The sequence below is a fragment of the Nycticebus coucang genome, chromosome 1 (assembly GCF_027406575.1).
Source record: "Nycticebus coucang isolate mNycCou1 chromosome 1, mNycCou1.pri, whole genome shotgun sequence".
Lineage (NCBI taxonomy): Eukaryota > Metazoa > Chordata > Mammalia > Primates > Lorisidae > Nycticebus > Nycticebus coucang.
Window position 1 is genome coordinate 73,599,356 of NC_069780.1, and position 19,551 is coordinate 73,618,906.

General features: G+C 38.1%; 1 protein-coding gene and 2 non-coding genes across 5 annotated transcripts in view; 2 read left to right on the plus strand and 1 right to left on the minus strand.

Annotated features, from left to right (window-relative positions):
• The window catches only part of PRMT9 (protein arginine methyltransferase 9), a 104,583-nt gene that overhangs the window by 20,425 nt on the left and 64,607 nt on the right, over nucleotides 1–19,551 (minus strand). The window contains exons 2-8 of one of the 3 annotated variants that reach the window (XM_053582370.1): nucleotides 18,899–19,104; nucleotides 16,267–16,415; nucleotides 9,860–10,096; nucleotides 8,975–9,142; nucleotides 7,129–7,231; nucleotides 5,924–6,030; nucleotides 871–1,063 (exon numbers count right to left, since the gene is read on the minus strand). In XM_053582370.1, coding sequence (XP_053438345.1) covers nucleotides 871–1,063; nucleotides 5,924–6,030; nucleotides 7,129–7,231; nucleotides 8,975–9,142; nucleotides 9,860–10,096; nucleotides 16,267–16,415; nucleotides 18,899–19,087 — 1,146 coding nt within the window. In that variant the 5' untranslated portion in view covers nucleotides 19,088–19,104. Of the gene's footprint in view, nucleotides 1–870; nucleotides 1,064–5,923; nucleotides 6,031–7,128; nucleotides 7,232–8,974; nucleotides 9,143–9,859; nucleotides 10,097–16,266; nucleotides 16,416–18,898; nucleotides 19,273–19,551 lie in introns of those variants that run through there. The other 2 variants (XM_053582359.1, XM_053582378.1) reach the window with 2 other exon arrangements.
• LOC128593243 (small nucleolar RNA SNORA1) lies at nucleotides 4,583–4,719 on the plus strand. Its single transcript, XR_008382297.1, has one exon. It is a non-coding gene; the product is annotated as a small nucleolar RNA SNORA1 (small nucleolar RNA).
• Nucleotides 5,686–5,757, plus strand: LOC128593186 (small nucleolar RNA Z40). Its single transcript, XR_008382278.1, has one exon. It is a non-coding gene; the product is annotated as a small nucleolar RNA Z40 (small nucleolar RNA).

Here is a 19,551-nt window from a genome sequence, read left to right on the forward strand (position 1 = left end):
CAGGCGTCCGCCACAATGCCTGGCTATTTTTGCTGCAGTTGCCACTGCTGTTTTAGCTGGCCAGGGCCAGGTTCGAACCCACCACCCTTAAGTGTATGGGACTGGCACCCTACCCACTGAGCCACGGACGCTGCCTCCCAGACAAGTTTCATTTGTAACACTCATGTACTTGAACATTTAACCTTACTTAAACACCTTCAGAGAAGGATTTCATGTAACCTTTCCCCATTTCTTTAGGCATTTTCTTTATGCAGCACATTCTCCCACCACCTACCAACACACACATATGGTGATCCACCTGTCCTCCTTTTCCCAGGATTATCTTGGTTTTAATACTGACCCTGTCTTGGAACCCCTCAGTCCAGGGCAAACCATGATGGCCGGTCACTCGTACATAATACCATATAATACCATATACAACTTAAAAGTTTAAACTATAGTTCATTTCACTAATTTGAAATGGCAGCAGGATATAAAGAAAAATCAGAAAAACCTGGGTTATAACTCCTGCTGCCATATTCACAGGCTGAATAGTTTGGGGGAAATTACATAATGTGAGTAACAACTTCCTCAAAGAAGTTCAGCACAAGGTTCTAATTCTACTGCAGCAAGCATAAGAGCTCCCTAAGAACAAGTGGGAAAGCACCGAGCACACAACACACATTCCCAACAAAGCTTAGGGTTTATTTCTCTCTATATTTAAAGTAAGTGAGTAATTTCAGGAGAAAAATCTAATTACCCTTAAATCATTTTATTTACATACAGTAGGTGTAATCTCATTCAGACGCTTAAAATAAGACTGCTCTATGTATTATTTCAAACAATACGTGAAACTGAATGCTTGAAGATACTAATAAAACTTTTTTTCACCTGAAGATTGTTGAAATCTACTGTCATAATTTCAAAGCACTCTGTCAAAGCCAAATATCCTCCAGGAACTCGACTCATCTTTTCAGTTGTATAAGGTTCGACTGTTTCTTCAGTATCTAGAGAAGAATAAGCTGGACTCTGAAATTTCACATTTGTTGGCAAACGGATCCCAGCAATGTCCTTAATACCCACTCTGGTAAGGAAGGATATAAAAAGAGGAGGAGAGGAAGGATAGGTATTTTTGGAATTGGGTAATACATCTGATATTGAATCCAGAAAAAATACATATAAAAATGAAATAAAACCTCATGGGCAAAGGTTGCTTAAACATAATTACAGACACACACAGCCACTAACTATAAAGAAAAAACTAACTATAAAGGAAAACACATACAAGTATAAATGGGTCCACGAGAAAATTAAGAGTCCCTGTGAGAAAGTAAAAGGTAAGCCACTCAGTGGGAAAAGTTTTGTGGAATTCAACAATAAAGGGTTTGCATCCAAAACATACTTTTAAATTCCTACAAATTTATAAAAGACAAATAAAAATGGGCAAGAGGCCTAGATACCATACAAAAGAGCATATCCAAATTGCCAATAAACAAATGAAATGTTGCTTGCCTTCAGCAGACACCAGGGAAATGGAGTTAAAAACCACAAGGCATATTATACATTCAACAGAGTAAGAAAAATGAAACTGTCAACATCAAGTGCAGGTGAGGTTACAATCTCATACACTATTGACAAGAGTCTAAAATTAGTGAGACCACTTTGGAGACTACTTTGTAGTACCAACTCAAGCTGAACATACCTATTCCAAATTTGCTCAATATAGGAAACTCACATTGTTTGGTATTTCCACTTCTGGGAACATGGTCAACAGAAATTCATGCATGTCATCAGCAAAAAACATTCAAGTATGTTTATATACTAAAGGCAGAATAAAAATGTCTACATACAATAACTAAGAAAATGCCATGAAGGCTACGTTGAACAGTTTGATGAGAATATTTCAGATTATACATGAAACCAGCACATTGTACCCCTTGATCACACTAATGTACACAGCTATGATTTAACAATAAAAAAAAAGATGAAAAGTTTTACCTGTTAAAAATAGAAAATCTTTATGTACTTAGTATCCTTTCCTAACATCTTTATTTCAAAGGTAAAATTGAAGTATTTCTCATCTCTTTTTCTTACATCCATTTTATATATTGTCAACATTTTTTGTTGGCAGTTTTATTAACCATTTACTATTTCATTTTTTTCTTTCTTTTTTTATTATTAACTCATAGCTGTGTAAATTAATGTGATCATGGGGCAGCATACACTAGTTTTATAGACCATTTGACACATTTTCATCACAATGGTTAACGTAGCCTTCCTGGCATTTTCTTAGTTAATGTGTTAAGACATTTATATTCTACATTTACTAAGTTTCACATGTACCCTTATAAGATGCACCACAGGTGTAATTACTATTTCAACTTTGTTCAAATTGCTGTTTAGCATAATCATAAAATTTATAATCTATTTGCAAAAAAAAAAAAAGAATGTTTATAGCTACAATAGTTCCCAGATATAACCTAAATATCCATCAACAGTAAATCAGACAAACATATTGTGGCATATTCAAACGATAGAATATTATACAGTAATGAAAATGAACAAAATATATACAACACAGACGTGTTGGACAAAAGAAATCAGCCACCAAAACGAAACACACTGTATGATTCTATTTGTATGAAATTCAAAACAAGCAACAGTAATCTACAGTGTAGAAATTCAGGATAGTGGCTACTCTTGGGGGAGTAGGATGCTGGTAATTGGAAAGGGTTTCTTCCTAGAGACTTTCTAAAGTGATGGTAATGCCTTGGTCCTTAATCTGAGCATTGGTTACACAGGTGTGTCAACTTCATAAAAATTCATCCAATCATAAATTTAGGGTTTATGTATTTGCTATAAAAATCTTTGATCTCAATAAAAATTTACATTAAAAAAGTTCATGAACATTTTAGCAATGCCATTTTATAAAAGAAAATACTCCAACCTCATCTCACCTTACCTCAGTGGCATTTATTTTTTAGTCTATTTGCCTTTATAAAGTTTCAGAAGTTCAATCTACTTCTAGAGATTATTTTACTATACACTCAAAAGATGAATCAAATGGAACCAGTAATTATTTCAATGACTCTTCATTAAAAGTCACAAGTTATAGAAACAAAAAACATATGACAAATAAGTTCCTTTTAATTCATTATTAAACACATGAATGTAAACAATGTCAAAACTTCAAACAACATAGTAAAAAAAGAAAGTCCCCTTTGACAATACTCATTGCCTTCATTTCTTCACTGTTAAGTTTGCTGTGTATCTTTCCAAACCATTCTTTATGTTTAATAATATATATATATTGCTCAAACATATATATAGAGGTACTCTATATATTTTCCTCTGCTCTTAATTTTTTAATTTTGAAACTGATTTCAAATTTATAAAGTTTCTAGGATAGTATAAAAAATCCTAACAACCTTTAACAAGATTCACCAAATTTTCTGGTATTTTGTCATATTTGCTTTATCATTCTCTTACTATATATATGTATGTATACATATTCTTTCTTCTGTACCATTTAAAAGTAGATTGCACTCATTATGCTTGTTTACCCCTTCCAAGATACTTCACTTTAGCATATCTTTATTACAAATTAGAATATAGTCTCCTAATCACAGTAGTTATCAAATTCAGTATTATCTAATTTACAGAAAAAGGATATAGAACAAATAAAACTAAAATTTATTTTCACATTGGAATTTTTTATTCCAACTTCACCAAAAATCAGTCAAAATTTAGTATTTTTCTTTTCTTTTTTTGTTTTTGTTTTTTGGGTTTTTTTGAGAGCATCTCAAGCTGTTGCCCTGGGTAGAGTGACGTGACATCATCATAACTCACAGCAACCTCCAACTCTTGGGCTCAAGCGATCCTCTTGCCTCAGTTTTTTCTATTTTTAGTACAGACAGGGCCTCCCTTTTTGCTTAGGCTGGTCTCAAACTTATGAACTCAAGCAATCCACCCACCTCAGTCTTCCAAAGTGCTAGGACTACAGGCATGAGCCACCATGCCTGGCCAAAATGTAGTATTTTTCCACATGAATCTATCACCCAACTAAAGGATACTAAGTTGTAACAAAATTAATTTTCCATTAAGAAAATGAAAACTGGGCGGCGCCTGTGGCTCAGTGAGTAGGGCGCCGGCCCCATATACCGAGGGTAGCGGGTTCAAACCCGGCCTCGGCCAAACTGCAACCAAAAAATAGCCGGGCGTTGTGGCGGGCGCCTGTAGTCCCAGCTGCTCGGGAGGCTGAGGCAAGAGAATCGCTTAAGCCCAAAAGCTTGGAGGTTGCTGTGAGCCGTGTGACGTCATGGCACTCTACCAAGGGCAGTACAGTGAGACTCTGTCTCTACAAAAAAAAAGAAAATGAAAACTAGCCAAATGTGGTAGTATGCTCCTGTAGTCCCAGCTACTTGGGAGGCTTAGGCAAGAAGGTGCCCAAGAGTTAGCTAACCTCATGCCACAGCACTCTACCCACAGCAACAGAGTGAGACTCTTGTCTCAAAAAAAAACAAAACAAAACAAAAGACAAAAAAAGAAAACTAGCTTTAATTCTGAGTTCAGATTTTTTTTTAATTAAAAAATAGAAAAAGAATACCTCATTCTAGATGAGACTGGGTACTGGTGATACATATAGTATCCAAAAATTGTTTTGTGGCTCAATTGCGACACAGGTTATGCTTCCATCACAGTATATGTGTTGCAGTGGTGACAATGAGAACTGTGACATTTTGCATAGCTGATGAGTGGAAATTATGTATAAGAAAAATGTTGAGTTTTCAATATCAGAAATGATTAAAGAATAACATACAGTCATGCATTGCTTAATGATAAGGATGCTTCTACACAGGCCTACACAGGTCAGGACCATCAGTATCACTGTCATCCACCTCCACATCTTGTCCACTGGAAGGACCTCAGAGGCAGTAATACATATGAAGTTATCTTTCAGGATAACAATGCCTTATGAAATACCTTATGAAATATCTGATTGAAACTGGTCTACGGCTTAATGTTTTTGTAAGTAGAAGGGGGAGAACGAAGCACTCTAAAAAGTATAATATAGACAAAGCATTGAATACTATACCTAACTGTATGTATCATATTTTATGGCAGTATAGGAAATATGTTTATACCAGCATCACCACAATGTGTTAGGTCACTACTAGGAAATTTCCAATTTTATTATGATCTTCTGAGAACACTGTTCTATATGCAGCCTGTTGACTAAAATGTTGTGTGGTGCATGATTGTATTAGATCATGTGTCAAAATACCAATGTACTTTTTACCACGTAACTTTTAGGACCCTTGAAGTAACTTGGGACTTAGGACCTTGAAGAAATTAGATTCCAGAGATTCTTAGTAAGTTATCCACCAGGTTTTCCATTGAACACTAGTTTTTTGTGTTTTTTTTTACAAAACTTATTGCAATATTATTGCACATTTACAGGCAGTCCCTACATTATGAATGAGACAGGTAAAAGTACCTGCCGTTCCAACATAAGAACAAAAACCTACAGAACCTATTACCTGAAATAGCCCCCATTAGTAATTGTGAGTTATATGTAAGTCAGATGTTTGTAACTTAGGGACAGCCTGTATCTAATAATACAATTGCAACCAAGCCTAGCAGTTAATTTATCATGAGTAGATTTTACTTTGTCAGAGTGCATTCACATCGGTTATCAAGGATGTATGATGTTATGATGATGGGTAAAATGTTCAGCTGCTCTGAATGGACTCAATGAATACAGCCTTTTGAACAGTGTGAAATAAATTTAATAAATAAAATAAAAATAGAAAAAGACTAAACTTCATGATTTTAAAGTTCACAAAACTATAAATCTTTATCCAAATATTCACTAAATAATAAGTATATAGTATCTCCTTAAAATTACTATTTTTAAATATTTATTATTTAAACACTCACTTACCTATGATGTCTTCTTATCTCTGCACATTCTACTGCCATCCCAAATATAACAGCACTTGCTGGTATAACTTTCCCATACTTTTCACAATTACCATTTTCACCTTTGGTCTAAAAAATACAACAATAGAAGTTATATGTAAATGTATGTAAAAATACGTGTGTGTATAATGACAAGCTATAAAATTAATTTTGAAAACAATAAGAATAAGCAGGTTGAGGATTTTTTTCTTTAAAAAGTATTTTTGGCTCACCGCCTGTAGCTCCCAGCTAGGGAGCCAGCCACAGAAACTGGAGCTAGCAGGTTCAAATCCAGCCTGAGCCTGCCAAACAACAATGACAACCACAACCAAAAAATAGACAGGTGTTGAGGTGGTCGCCTGTAGTCCTAGCTACTTGGGAGGCTGAGGCAAGGGAATCGCTTAAGCCCAAGAGTTGGAGGTTGCTGTGAACTGTGATGCCATGGAACTCTACCCAGGGCGACAGCTTGAGATGGGTCTCAAAGAAAGAAAGAAAGAAGTAGCACAGTGGTTACGGTGCCAGCCACATACACCAAGGGTGGAGGGTTCGAACCCAGCCCTTTACATATTATATAAACTAAATCTATGATTTACAGGATACAACAGAGAATTTCTCTTCTTTTTTCCTGCAGGGCTAGATGAGAGAAAACAATACAGTAGAGAATTTCAATGCAAAAATGTAATTTGGCAATTCTAAGAGTCAGTCCTAGGTTCAACAGGCACCATTCCAAGCCAGTTATGACTACACTCCCTTTTGATAATCTGCCAACCAGTGAGGTCTGTGAGACTGAAAGCATCTCCCTTTCTCAATCCTACTCTAGAATTCCTTAGTCAGTCCCTCCACAAAGTAACCTCAATTCCTGTAAATTCCTTCCTGGAATGTCTTTTTCCTGTATGCTTCATTTCGGCACACATATATACACTGCATTATGCTGTTATTACATGTTATAAAATGTCACAGTTATTGACATGTTATTACATGTTATTTTTTTTTTTTTTTTTTGTGGTTTTTGGCCAGGGCTGGGTTTGAACCCGCCACCTCCGGCATATGGGACCGGCACCCTACTCCTTGAGCCACAGGCACCGCCCCTTATTACATGTTATTAAATGTCATTTCCCATGTCAACTATTGGGAAATATATTTGATATTACTTTGTAAATCAAATTTAAGTCCTTTCATGCTGCTTACCTTTGGCTGCAAAAGTAAATGCTCCCAAGCATGAATCAAACTCTCCACAATTCCTTCTCCAAATAAACCTGCATCGACAGTTTCTGTTACAACTAGGGACACTCTATAGAATGATTTTTTAAAGATACATGTAAGTAAAATATCATGCTATTATATAAAGATGTCAAAGCTGAGAGAAGGAAGAGTATATTATAGAAACAGTTGATTTGTAAAATTTTCTAATACATTTCATTTTTTCAAGTGACCCTAAGTGTTGAGGAACTTGACTCCAAGGTTCACCAGGCTCCTCTTGCCCTCCCCCAGCTCCTTTTTCTTGGTTCTGAAGGGGTGGGAGGTGGGGATACAACCTTCACTTGACTCCATTGCCTCCTCGGGCTATTCTTTCATTGCCTGAATCCTTACAAGTGGTTCACGCCCATTAACTTTACCAGTCCTCTTTCTTAAAGCTGAGTAACTAGATTTCTATATCTAATACACCATAAATACATTCTCTATCAAGGACTCCTTACTTATCAAAATGAATCTTCTTTCTCAGTTATCATTGTTCTTGATCTACAAATAACATTTAATGCAGGTGAGAGCCTGCCCTCTCAAAATCCATTCTACATGCTCGGCGCCTGTAGCTCAGCGGCTAGGGAGCCAGCCACATTCACTGGAGCTGGTGGGTTCAAATCCAGCCAAACAACAACTACAACCAAAACATAACCAGGCATTGTGGCAGGCGCCTGTAGTCCCAGTTACGTGGGAGGCTGAGGCAACAGAATCACTTAAAGCCCAAGAGTTTGAGGTTACTGTGAGCTGTGAACTCTACTGAGGGCAACAAAATGAGACTCCGTCTCAAAAAAAAAAAAAAAAAAAAGTCATAGTTCAAATAATCATAATAAAAAAATCCTTTTTCAAGATGTGAATTTATTCAAACTTTGAAAAAAAAAAAAAGATAAACTAAATTTAAGTAAGATGAGAAGATAAACCTAAGTAGTAAAGCAAGTGCTAAAGAAAACTCTGCCTCTAAAATGACAGTTAGACCAGATAATGTTTAAATCTCTTCCAGTTCTGGCTCGGTGCCCGTAGCACAGTGGTTATGGCACCAGCCACATGCACCAAGGGTGGCACGTTAGAACCCAGCCCAGGCCAGCTAAACAATGACAACTACAACCAAAAAATAGCCAGACATTGTGACAGGTGCCTGTAGTCCCAGCTACTTAGGAGGCTGAGACAAGAGAATCGCCTAAGCCCAAGAGTTTGAGGTTGCTGTGAGCTGTGACACCACAGCACTCTACTGAGCGCAACATAGTGAAACTATCTCAAAAAAAAAAAAAAACTCTTCCAGTTCTAATATTCCATCACCCTTGTGATATGAACCATGGTAAGGTGACAAACTAAAATGCCAATATTTATGCAATTATATTCATGTGTTTTGGTTTTTTTATGTGTGTGACCCATTTAAAGATTTAAAGAGTCTAGTCCAAAATACAATGACACCTTACACTTCCAAAGTTTTCATTTTCAACAAGGATGCTAACGCAAAAGGTGATAAGTCCATTAAATCTAATCTGTTCAAGTCTTATTTTTACATAGCTATTGACCACAGGGTATGTATTATCGATTTGTACAAACTACAACAATAAAATTAACATAGGTAAAGTAACTATTTCTACGACATTTACATATTTTTAACAAAGAATATGAGATTATCATGAAAATCTGTCTTGTATTAAACTATCCTATATCCATATCTTTAAAAAAGAATTGTAGTATTTCTATTTAGACTATAAACTAGAAATGTATTTTGATTTTTAAAAAATAAAATAGGGAATTATAAACACTAAAATAAGCATATTAATACCTTTCAGGAATATGTTTTGGAATTTCTATGTCAAGTGACTTCATATGTAGGAGTTTGATCCCTTCTTCCATCTTATTTGCCACCACTACATCACAGGCGAGTTCATACATAGTCTTAGATAACTCACAGGCATATACAGAATGTGCTCCAGCTTTTTTAGCAAACATGCTGCAAGAGAAAAAAGTACTCCATTTTTAAAAAAATCCTGTTTTTCTCATTTTAATGGAATTATGATGCTTAAACACAGCATTTCCTCCTTTATTCTTTAACACAGCCATTACTTATTCCTATTAAAAAATAAACTAATATGTAGAAACAAATCAGACAACTTACCATGGTATCCACTTTAGTAAGAAAACGCTACTGGTATGAAGCATATTAGTAGGGGGGTGGGCGTGGTGGCTCACCCCTCTAATCCTAGCACTCTGGGAGGCCGAGGCAGTTGATTGCTTGAGCTCAGGAGTTCAAGATGATCCTGAACAAGAGTGAGACACCATCTCTTAGAAAAAAAAAAACAGCTGGGCGTTGTGGCGGGTGTCTGTAGTCCCAGCTACTCGGGATGCTGAGGCAAGGGGATCACTTGAGCCCAAGAGTTAGAGGTTGCTGTGAGCTGTAACGCCATAGCACTCTATCCAGGTCAAAAAAGTGAGACAGTGTCTCAAAAAAAATTCATTATTCAAAATTTCAGTAATAATCCCAAATTTCTCTCAGCACTACGACCACTTCTTGATAAAATAGAAGTTATGATGAAAAATGCAATAATAGTTGCATGGATAAACCTAACAAGATTATAAGAAATACTTCTAAATTCAAATGTTAAATTGTCTACATCTGATGAAATCTTTAGTTTACATTAGTATATATGTATATAAAATTAAAACAAACCTTAGTATTCCAGTTCCTGCTCCAATGTCCAAAACACTTTTGGACCCCAAAGAAACTGCCTTTTGGATTGCTGCATTATACGTCATATTCCTCTTGGTATCATTGAGCATGATAAAGTGCCAGCGTTCCACCAACCAGTTTGCAACACGATAAAAATTTTCCTTTGCATCACTGAAATCAGGGTTTAGTTTCACTGCTTTATGAAAATACCCTGCTGCTTCATCTCTAAAGCCCATTCTAGAGTAAAAAAAGACAAAGACAAAATATATTCAACTATATGGTATTAATTACTTCACTTTCTTTTTTTTTGCAGTTTTTGGCCAGAGCCGAGTTTGAACCCGCCACCTCTGGTATGTGGGGCCGGCACCCTACTCCACTGAGCCACAGGTGCTGCCCAATTACTGCACCACTATTTACACCACTCGTCTGGCCTGATAATCCCTCATGAGCACTCTAAATCCTTACCCAAGTGAGAATTACAATCTTCATGACTTTTTCTTTTCTGGTCTTCTACAGTATTTATGCATTCTGGGACAGTAACAAGTACTTGTCTATAAATGATTATTGACGTAAGTGTAGTAGGAGTACTCTAGTCATCCTCCATTTAACCAACTCACTAGAATATCAGTTCTTTCTCAAGAAACTGGTTTTCTTTCTGAAAACCATTCCCTTTTATAAAGGATACTAATAGAGTAGCCAATAGGCTCCTCTCTGATGTGCCCACCTATCTTTTCTCTCAACAACTGAGTTATTTGCCACCAGATCAATTTATGCCAGTTGTACTTACTATAATTATATATTTCAATTAAATATTAGAGAAAGTATATAAATATGACTGCAAAACAATAATCATCATGTCCAAGGACACTAAATGCTTTGGGAAAAAATTAAAGGCAAGTCACTAAATACTGATACTGAATTATATGCAAGCAAATCAAAAATAAAAGACAAAGAAAAACTATCAAACCACCTAGAATAGTGCTTCTTAAACTACCTGTAGGGAAGAACCTCTTCTTCCTTTTCAAATGTCTAATCACTTGTAGACCAACACAGTTGGACTCCATGTGGTTAGTATGCAGCTCAATAACATGTGATTTCAGCAACACCCAAACTAGTCTACATTCTCTTTAACATGGGAGTTCCCTAATCATATAGTTGGATCTGTAGCAATGTCAAATTGTTATGCACACTTCCAAACACTCTCAGTATCTATCCCCATAGGTCATTAACCAGTAACTTGTGAATCAGCAGCAATGTGGCAATCATACATTGAACAGAATTGAGCGGGCGCCAGCCCCATAGAACTCTTTTCACTCATACTTCTTCACAAGTACCTTTAAGCATTCTACAATTTTAAAGAAACTTAATCATACTGTTCAGTACTATTATTCATCCCCAGGAGAGTTTGAGCACCAAAAACATTCTGAAATTCCAAATAGGGACCACACGCCAACAAAAAGAAATGGCCCTAAGTCAAATTACAGGTACTAATATTTTATGTTAAAATTAAATGTTGAAGGTTATTTTTATCTTGTTCTTATTATACAAACACCACTCACACAGCATAGCACCATACACATGTTACATAATCATATTTGTTGAGAGACTAACTTAGCAATGGGTATAAAAATGTTTTCAAATACCAATGATCAATGCCGGGTGTGGTGGCTCACACCTATATTCTTAGCATTCTGGGAGGCTGAGGCAGGTGGATTGCTCAAGCTCAGGAGTTCAAGACCAACCTGAACAAAACCAAGACCCCGTACCTACTAAAAACAGAAAAACTGAGGAAGCAAGAGGATCATTTGTACCCAAATTTGAGGTTGCTGTGAGCTATGATGCCACAGCACTTTACCCAGGGTGACAGCTTGAGATCCTGTCTCAAAAAAAAAAAAAAAAAATACCAATGATCAATCTGTTAAATCAATGCCAAACCTTCCCCTAATAATTTCCTGGGCTTGCACTTCTCTTAGGTTTGATATTTACTACAGAACCAGTTTCCTTAAACTTCAATGCTAATATAAACAATATACATGACTAGCCAGACACAGTGGCACAGGCTACTCAGGAGACTGAGGCAGGAGAATCGCTTGAGCCTAGGAGTTTGAGGTTGCAGTGAACCATAATGATGCCACGGTACTCTAGCCCAGGAAACAGAGCATGACTATGTCTAAAAAAAAAAAAGAAAAAAGTAAATTTTGCAATTTTGCTTAGTGACAGCTCCCCAAATAAGCTAATGACCAAGTATTTTTGTCTCAATGATTGGTAACTGCTCAGACTAATGTCCAAAAAGAGCTCAACAAAAGTTACAATCTGCCAAAAATGTGTAGAGCTCCAATTTTCTGTTAAAGCGAACGTATCCTGAAACATAAGTCTTAAAAGGTTATGATCACCATATGTGTATCATCTGGGAATATAACTGAATCCTGTAGAGTAACTCCCCTTAACATAAACTTAAGAACAAAAAAAAACTGAAATTGAAATGTAGATCTTTCGGGCGGCGCCTGTGGCTCAGTGAGTAGGGCGCCGGCCCCAGATGCCGAGGGTGGCGGGTTCAAACCCAGCCCTGGCCAAACTGCAACAAAAAATAGCTGGGCGTTGTGGCGGGCACCTGTAGTCCCAACTGCTTGGGAGGCTGAGGCAAGAGAATCGTGTAAGCCCAAGAGTTAGAGGTTGCTGTGAGCCATGTGACTCCACGGCACTCTACCGGAGGGCGGTACAGTGAGACTCTGTCTCTACAAAAAAAAAAAAAAAAAAAAAAAACAAGAAATGTAGATCTTTCATTTGAGGAGTTATTTTACAAAACCTTTTGAAACAAATTTTATTTAAATGAAAGAGGTTGGTAATTCACAGGGATGAATCTGTATCTCATCAAGTTTTAGCTGTTAATGTGAACAAGTAAGCCTTAGCTGACTATTTTCTTATTATCATACTCTTTAACTAAAAATTATCAAATTCAATAGAACCTCTGTAAGTTGACTACTCACGAGACTATAACAGACTGGTCAACAGAGGGAGATGGTCAACATAAGGAACTTCCATTAAGTACACATGGCACATACCCTGTCTATGAAAATTATGTCAACTTAAGGAGATGGTCAACTAAGGAGGTTCTACTGTATTTGCTTCCTAACGGAGTAATCATTATCCCTCTCATGGGCAAGTTAATAAAGAATGTTAAACTGCATACAAATTACATTAATGAGATTGACTAATAAAGATTGGAGAAAGTATTTATCTTGAAATTTTCGTTGAATAAAACTTAATATAAATAAATGAGGAAAATAATATTAGAGAACAATTACTGAAACATGTAAAATATCTTTCCACATAAAATAGGATATCATAACGGTGTTCCCTAAGAAGGAACTCCTCCATTATTTTGCACAAAGCAGTGAGATCAGATTTTTAAAACAAATCCAAAAGAAAAATGTTGGGCTTTTATGACTTTTTCTAATTATAAAGTTTCTACGAAGAGTACAAAAAAATACAATGAAACAGACTGTTCTGTAAGAAAGATGTCCTGTTTCACTTACAAAAACACGTAAACATTAAAAAAAAATACTATAATGGGTCAATTTCACATTTGCAACTTTTTAGCATTTTTCAACCAAAAGGCACTCCATATCAACAGGTAGAATTTTTTTAAGCAAGCGTTAAAAAATTCTATGCATCAAATCCCAAAATGTTTGCTCACTAAGAAGAGATACTGATTCTATAATAAATATTCATACATCTCACAGTGAATCACCATATAAAGTTTACATAAATTGGCTTGGCGCCCATAGCTCAGTGAGTAGGGCGCAGGCCACATACACCAAGGCTGGTGGGTTCAAGGCCGGCCCAGGCCTGCTAAACAACAACTACAACAAAAAAATAGCCAGGTGTTGTGGCAGCGCTTATAATCCCAGCTACTCGGGAGGTTGAGGCAAAAGAATCACTTAAGCCCAAGAGTTTGAGGTTGCTATGAGACTGAGGGCAACAGCTTGAGACTCTATCTCAAAAAAACAAAAAGTTTACATAAATTATCACACATTTGTTAGGTTAATGATCCATGTTATTCTTTTTTTTTTTTTTTTTGTAGAGACAGAGTCCCACTTTATGGCCCTTGGTAGAGTGCCGTGGCCTCACACAGCTCACAGCAACCTCCAACTCACGGGCTTAAGCGATTTTCCTGCCTCAAGCCTCCCAAGTAGCTGGGACTACAGGCGCCCGCCACAACGCCCGGCTATTTTTTTCTTGGTTGCAGTTTGGCCGGGGCCGGGCTCGAACCCGCCACCCTCGGCATATGGGGCCGGCGCCCCACCAACTGAGCCACAGGCGCCGCCCGATCCATGTTATTCTTAATAAAAGTTATTTATACAACGCTGTTTGTCCATATTGAAAAAAGTGAACAATAAACAATGAGTTGATTGAAATTAATTTAATTTCTCAAAGCTGGGTCAGATACTCCTTCCTCAAAGCCTAGCCTTGCATACTCCACAGAATGGGCATCAGAAACAAATCAGGTTGACTATCAAAAGCTAATAGGATCAAGATACATTTAAGAAGAGAAATTCTACAGTTACATAAGAGCTTTGTAGTTACTAATGACGTAGTTATTAATAACATCAAGTTCATTTTAGCTGGATGTGATTTGAGGGAAGATTAGACAATTAGCAAGAAATGCATGAAAATAACTTAAAGGAAAATATAAAATGAGTTTCATTAACTAAACACCTAGGAATGCGAGCAATTCCAACATTTCAACTTGGCAGAACCATGCCCCTTCCCTACTACTCTAAAACTTTCAAAATCAGAACAATGTTAACCTTTCATTTCACTTCCTTCTTTATGAATGTGGGTTAGTGTACAGAGTTAACATACCAGACCTGCCTGCTATTCTTTGAAAGGCCTACTTTTGTAGACCCATGGCTGGCATTTAGGAACTCGGATTTGGGGAGAGTTCCCTAACTAGTAAGAGTGGCTTACTGTGCCTAAATTATTTATACAAATAATGTGGTTTATGCTGAATACCTGCTTTTCTTCTAGAAGTCTATAATTTTGATATGTACCAGGTAGAGGGTACCTAAGCATATAGCTTCCAATAAAAACCCTGGACACTGAGCCTCTAATGAGCTTTCCTGGTTGGCAATGTTTCACATGTGTTGTCATAACTGGTTGGTAGGGGAATTAAGTGCATCCTGTGTGACCTGAGAGAGGACATTTGAAGCTTATATCTGGTTTCCTTAAACTTTGCCCCATGTGCCTTTTCCCTCTGCTAATTTTGTGTTGTATCTATTCACAGTAATAAGTCAGAGCCAAGGCTATGACTATATGCTGAGTCCCATGAGTCCTCCTAGCAAATTAGCAAATCTGGCAGTTTTGGAAATCCCCAACATAGCCAGTTACTGCCAAATTCACCATCTGTGAAAAATGTACCTGGTCTTTTAATTTTTTCCACCAAGTGGCACAACAGTAAGATTTGTCAGTAAAAAGTGATGGGAGAAGCTGGGCATGGTGGCTTACACCTATAATCCCAACACTTTGGGAGGCTGAGGCAGGAGGATTGTTTGGGTGCCAGGAGTTCAAGATCAGCCTGAGCAACACAGCAATACCCCATCTCTATAAAATATTTTCAAAAAGCTAGGCATGTGGTACATGCCTATATTCCTAGCTACTTAGGAGGGTGAGACAGAAAGATTGCTTGAGCTTATGAGGCAGAGGTTACAATGAGCTATGATCACACCATTGCTCTCCAGGCTGGGTGGCAGAGCCAGACCCTGTCTGGGGGCAGGGAGAGTAAGTAATGGAGAGACACTGAAGGAGGAAAGAGTTGTGCTTCCTAATTCCAGTGGCCTCGGGGCTTCTCTAGCAACAGACTCCTGCAGTGCACAGCAGACAGCAGCATCCACTGATAGGCAGCCTCCCCGGGACCCCAAATGCTACTGGGCAGTTTTGTAATGGAGTACTTCTGGAGAGATACTTCTTCATAAGGCTTTCTCTGGCACCTCAAAAGGCAAAATTACAGCATGGTCCAGAAAACAGATTTACAACAATTCCCCTGGCAAGCCATCATGGTGACTTCTCTGCCATCCTATAAACCACAGATGTTCCCTCTCCAACAAGATCTGTATCTCAGCCTAGAGAGGGGAACTCTTCCTTGGATATGCTATCTCACCCCTAGGGGCAGTGACTAAACTATGTTGTATATTATATAATAGTAAGACTGCCAAGATGTTGTGTATTGTATCTGCTATTCCCATATTCATGTCTTCTTAACCAATCCCTCATTACTCCTATTCCATCAGAGCTAATAATTCTCTACATTAAACTTTCCCTATTCAAATTACTGTATGATTTATTCCTGAATAATACAGAAAGATACAGAATAACTCTTAACAAATAATACAGAAATTACCACAAACCTGAAAAGGTGCTCCCCCATACTATTGCAAATGACTTCATCATCAGGAAACAGTTCCAACGCCTGCTCATAGCAACCAAGTAGGTCTTGTATTCGATTGAGAGCATCAAGCTCTTCAGCCCATCTGAAGAGCGTATACTGAAAAGTTTCCTTTACAAATGAGAAGAAAATAATAAATTAGTCAAAAACATAAAGAATGAAAGGATATGTAACACTAGTTGAAGATTCCAAAGAATGGAACTTAACTGTTGTTGGATGATGGCCTTACATTTCATTTAGCTTTAATAGGCACTGTTTGCTGGATAAATGTAAAAATGAATGAATTTTACCACCTACATGGCAATAACATGGAGAATTAGTTTGACCACTCTCTAAATTCACTCTGTTCTTAGCTGTCATATCACACTCTCCTGATTCTCCTACCTCCTTTCTGTGGACTCCTATGTTTTAAGGGTTTGCCCTTGGCCCTATCCTCTTTTCTTATCTATCCCCAATATGTTTATTATAACCTACATATGTTAATGGATGCTATTTCTACATATCTAATCAAGACTCTGTCTTCCAAACCTCAGACTCATAGATACAGCTTCCTATTAGTTATCTCAACCTGGGGGCAGGGAGAGTAAGTAGAGATCTGAATCTCTAGCCATCTCAAATTTACCTCAACTTAAATACAATACTTCCCAAACAATCAATGGGCAAGGAAATGGGGCTAACACGTTAATGAACAACGTATTATCTTATTCTTATCCTCACAGAGACCCTAAAGAGAAATATATAACATAAAATTTTGAAAAATTCTAAATATTCTAAACTGAGTCCATCACATTCCTTTCACTCAGAATGTAAAATTAAGGTACCACTCAACCTCAAACCCCAAAGTCACTTTATAATGTGGTACCTTAATTCCACATACAATGCTTCAAACCTAGTCAGTGTTCTTTCAATATCTTTAAATCTGTCACTTCCTCTCCATTCCCATTGTTACAACCTCATCTAGCCCTATAACAGACTTCTTGGACTACGTAAATAGCCTTCTCATCATGAAAGTATCTTTTTATTTGTTTGTTTTTTGAGACAGAGTCTCACTCCCTGGTTACAATGCCACCGCATCATCATAGCTAAAAGCAACCTCAAACTCCTGGGATCCAGCGATCCTCTTGCCTCAGCCTCCCAAGAAGCTGTTTTTCTATTTAAAGTGACACAGGGGTCTCTCTCTTGCTCAGGCTGGTCTCAACTCCTGAGCTCAAGCAATCCACCCACCTTGGCCTCCCAAAGTGCTACGATTACAGGCGTGAGCTTGGCCTTCATGGAAATATTTAAAATCTTCACATATTTTACACAGGAGAAATGAAACCTGAAACTGAATCTTAATGGAGTTTACCAAATAGACAAGAAAAGAGATCCTAGTGTGAGGGAAAAACACCAATTATATAAAAAAAGATCAGAGGACACATAGATAAAGCAGCTTGATATAACTGGAGTTTGCGGGGGGGAGGGGAATAGAGGGAAATGAGACTTTTTCAAAGGGCCCATGCAAAGAAATACAGACTTCGTTCTAATGGAAAGAAAACTAGTTACTGAACCCTATTGAATGCCTGACATTGCTACAAATTAGATATTCTTTTAATACACACTAATTATCTTTAAAAGAGGCAGTATTCCTTTTTTACAGAAGAGGATACCAAGAAACAAAGAACTGAGAAAACCACTTGGGTTGATCCATTTTCCTACTGCTGCCTACTCAGAGAAGCAAACTGTTATCTCAAAATATTATCATCTCTTCCTGAAGGAGGCCAACTAGTCCTGAAATCTACACTAAATTTATGCAAACTACAAACATTTAGATGCTACTGACATCTAGTGGGTAGAGATCAGGGATGCCTACAGTGCACTAACAGCCCTCCACAACAAAGACTTATACCATCCAAACTCTCAACAGTCCTGAGGCTGACAAACTCTCGGTTAAAGCAAAATAGCTTGTAGCTTAGAACTGAAAGTGAAATTAAGTTAAATCATTTTTTGTATTTAGATTCTAAAATTGTTTTTAAAAACCATACATTTCAAGAGAATATAATTTTACAAATAATCCAACAATTAAAACTTACAGAATACATCATCGCATGAAAATTACTTTAGGTCAATTACAAACTTCATTCAACTGCAAATACAACATTCCTTCTACCCACAGTAGGGACAAATGCAAAGGCCCTGGGGCAGGAGCGTGATTAAATTAGAAATAGGGGGAGGAAGAGGATCATCTGTTTGCAATTCAAGGGCGTATGCGATGGAAGTCTTGAAATAGGGTGACTTCATTTGACTTTAATTACAAAAAGCTGGCTGTGTTGAGATACATGCAGTAGATACGGTAGCTGAAAGCCTATTGCATCAAGAATGAGGCTTGAACCAGAACAGTAATAAAGAAGAGTCTGGACATCCCCAGGTGGGGCCTGGGACAGGATTTTCAGCTGAGCTGGACGTATGTGTGAATAAAAGAAAGGAATTAAGGATGAACGGTAAATATTAACAGCAACCAGAAGCCATGCACCCTAACGGCGCCCCGTCCCCCGCCCAATTTTTTAATTTTTTACAAGAACATAAGATCTGCCCTTAAGTGAAAGAAGGGACCTTACCTTGACGTTGTCTTTCAGCTCCGGCGCCAGGCTGAGCACAAGGAGGTAATGGGCATAGGCAGTGCCGAAGTCTTGGACACCCAGACAGTGCTCCGCGCTCTGCAAGGACTGCGACACCAGCTCGTCCCGGCCCGCGGCCCCAGTGCCACCCCCGGCACTCCGGCGGGGCCTGAGACGCGAGCTCGACATGACAGTCACCGTTTGTGCTACCAAAAGGAAAATGCTTTTTTAAACCGAACGAGAAAACTGTCTTGTTCCTACACGCCCCCGTAACTGGCAACGGCTCAAAACACAAAAATGGAAAGTTAATCCCCGCCGCCCAGCTGGGCCCAAGAGGAAGCCCCGCCCGCTCCTAGCAGAGCGGGAAGCACAGACGGCAGCGCACACCCAGCGACTCTACGGACACTGGCCCACGGCGCGCGCTAGGAAACGTCAGCGCGCCCGACGTGGGTACGCCACCCCCGACCCACACCGTAGGAGGGGTGGTGAGAGTGGCCAGTGCGCATGCGCTGTGATAGGACGCTGGCTCTGTCGCGCCTTTTTTTTTTTAATCCCGGTTGAAACCGCGGCTTTAGCGGTTTCTTCTCTGGTCCTCCGGAAGTGGGTGGCTTCGACTGCAAGACCCAGCTGTGCAGACTCAGGCAGCGCGAAGC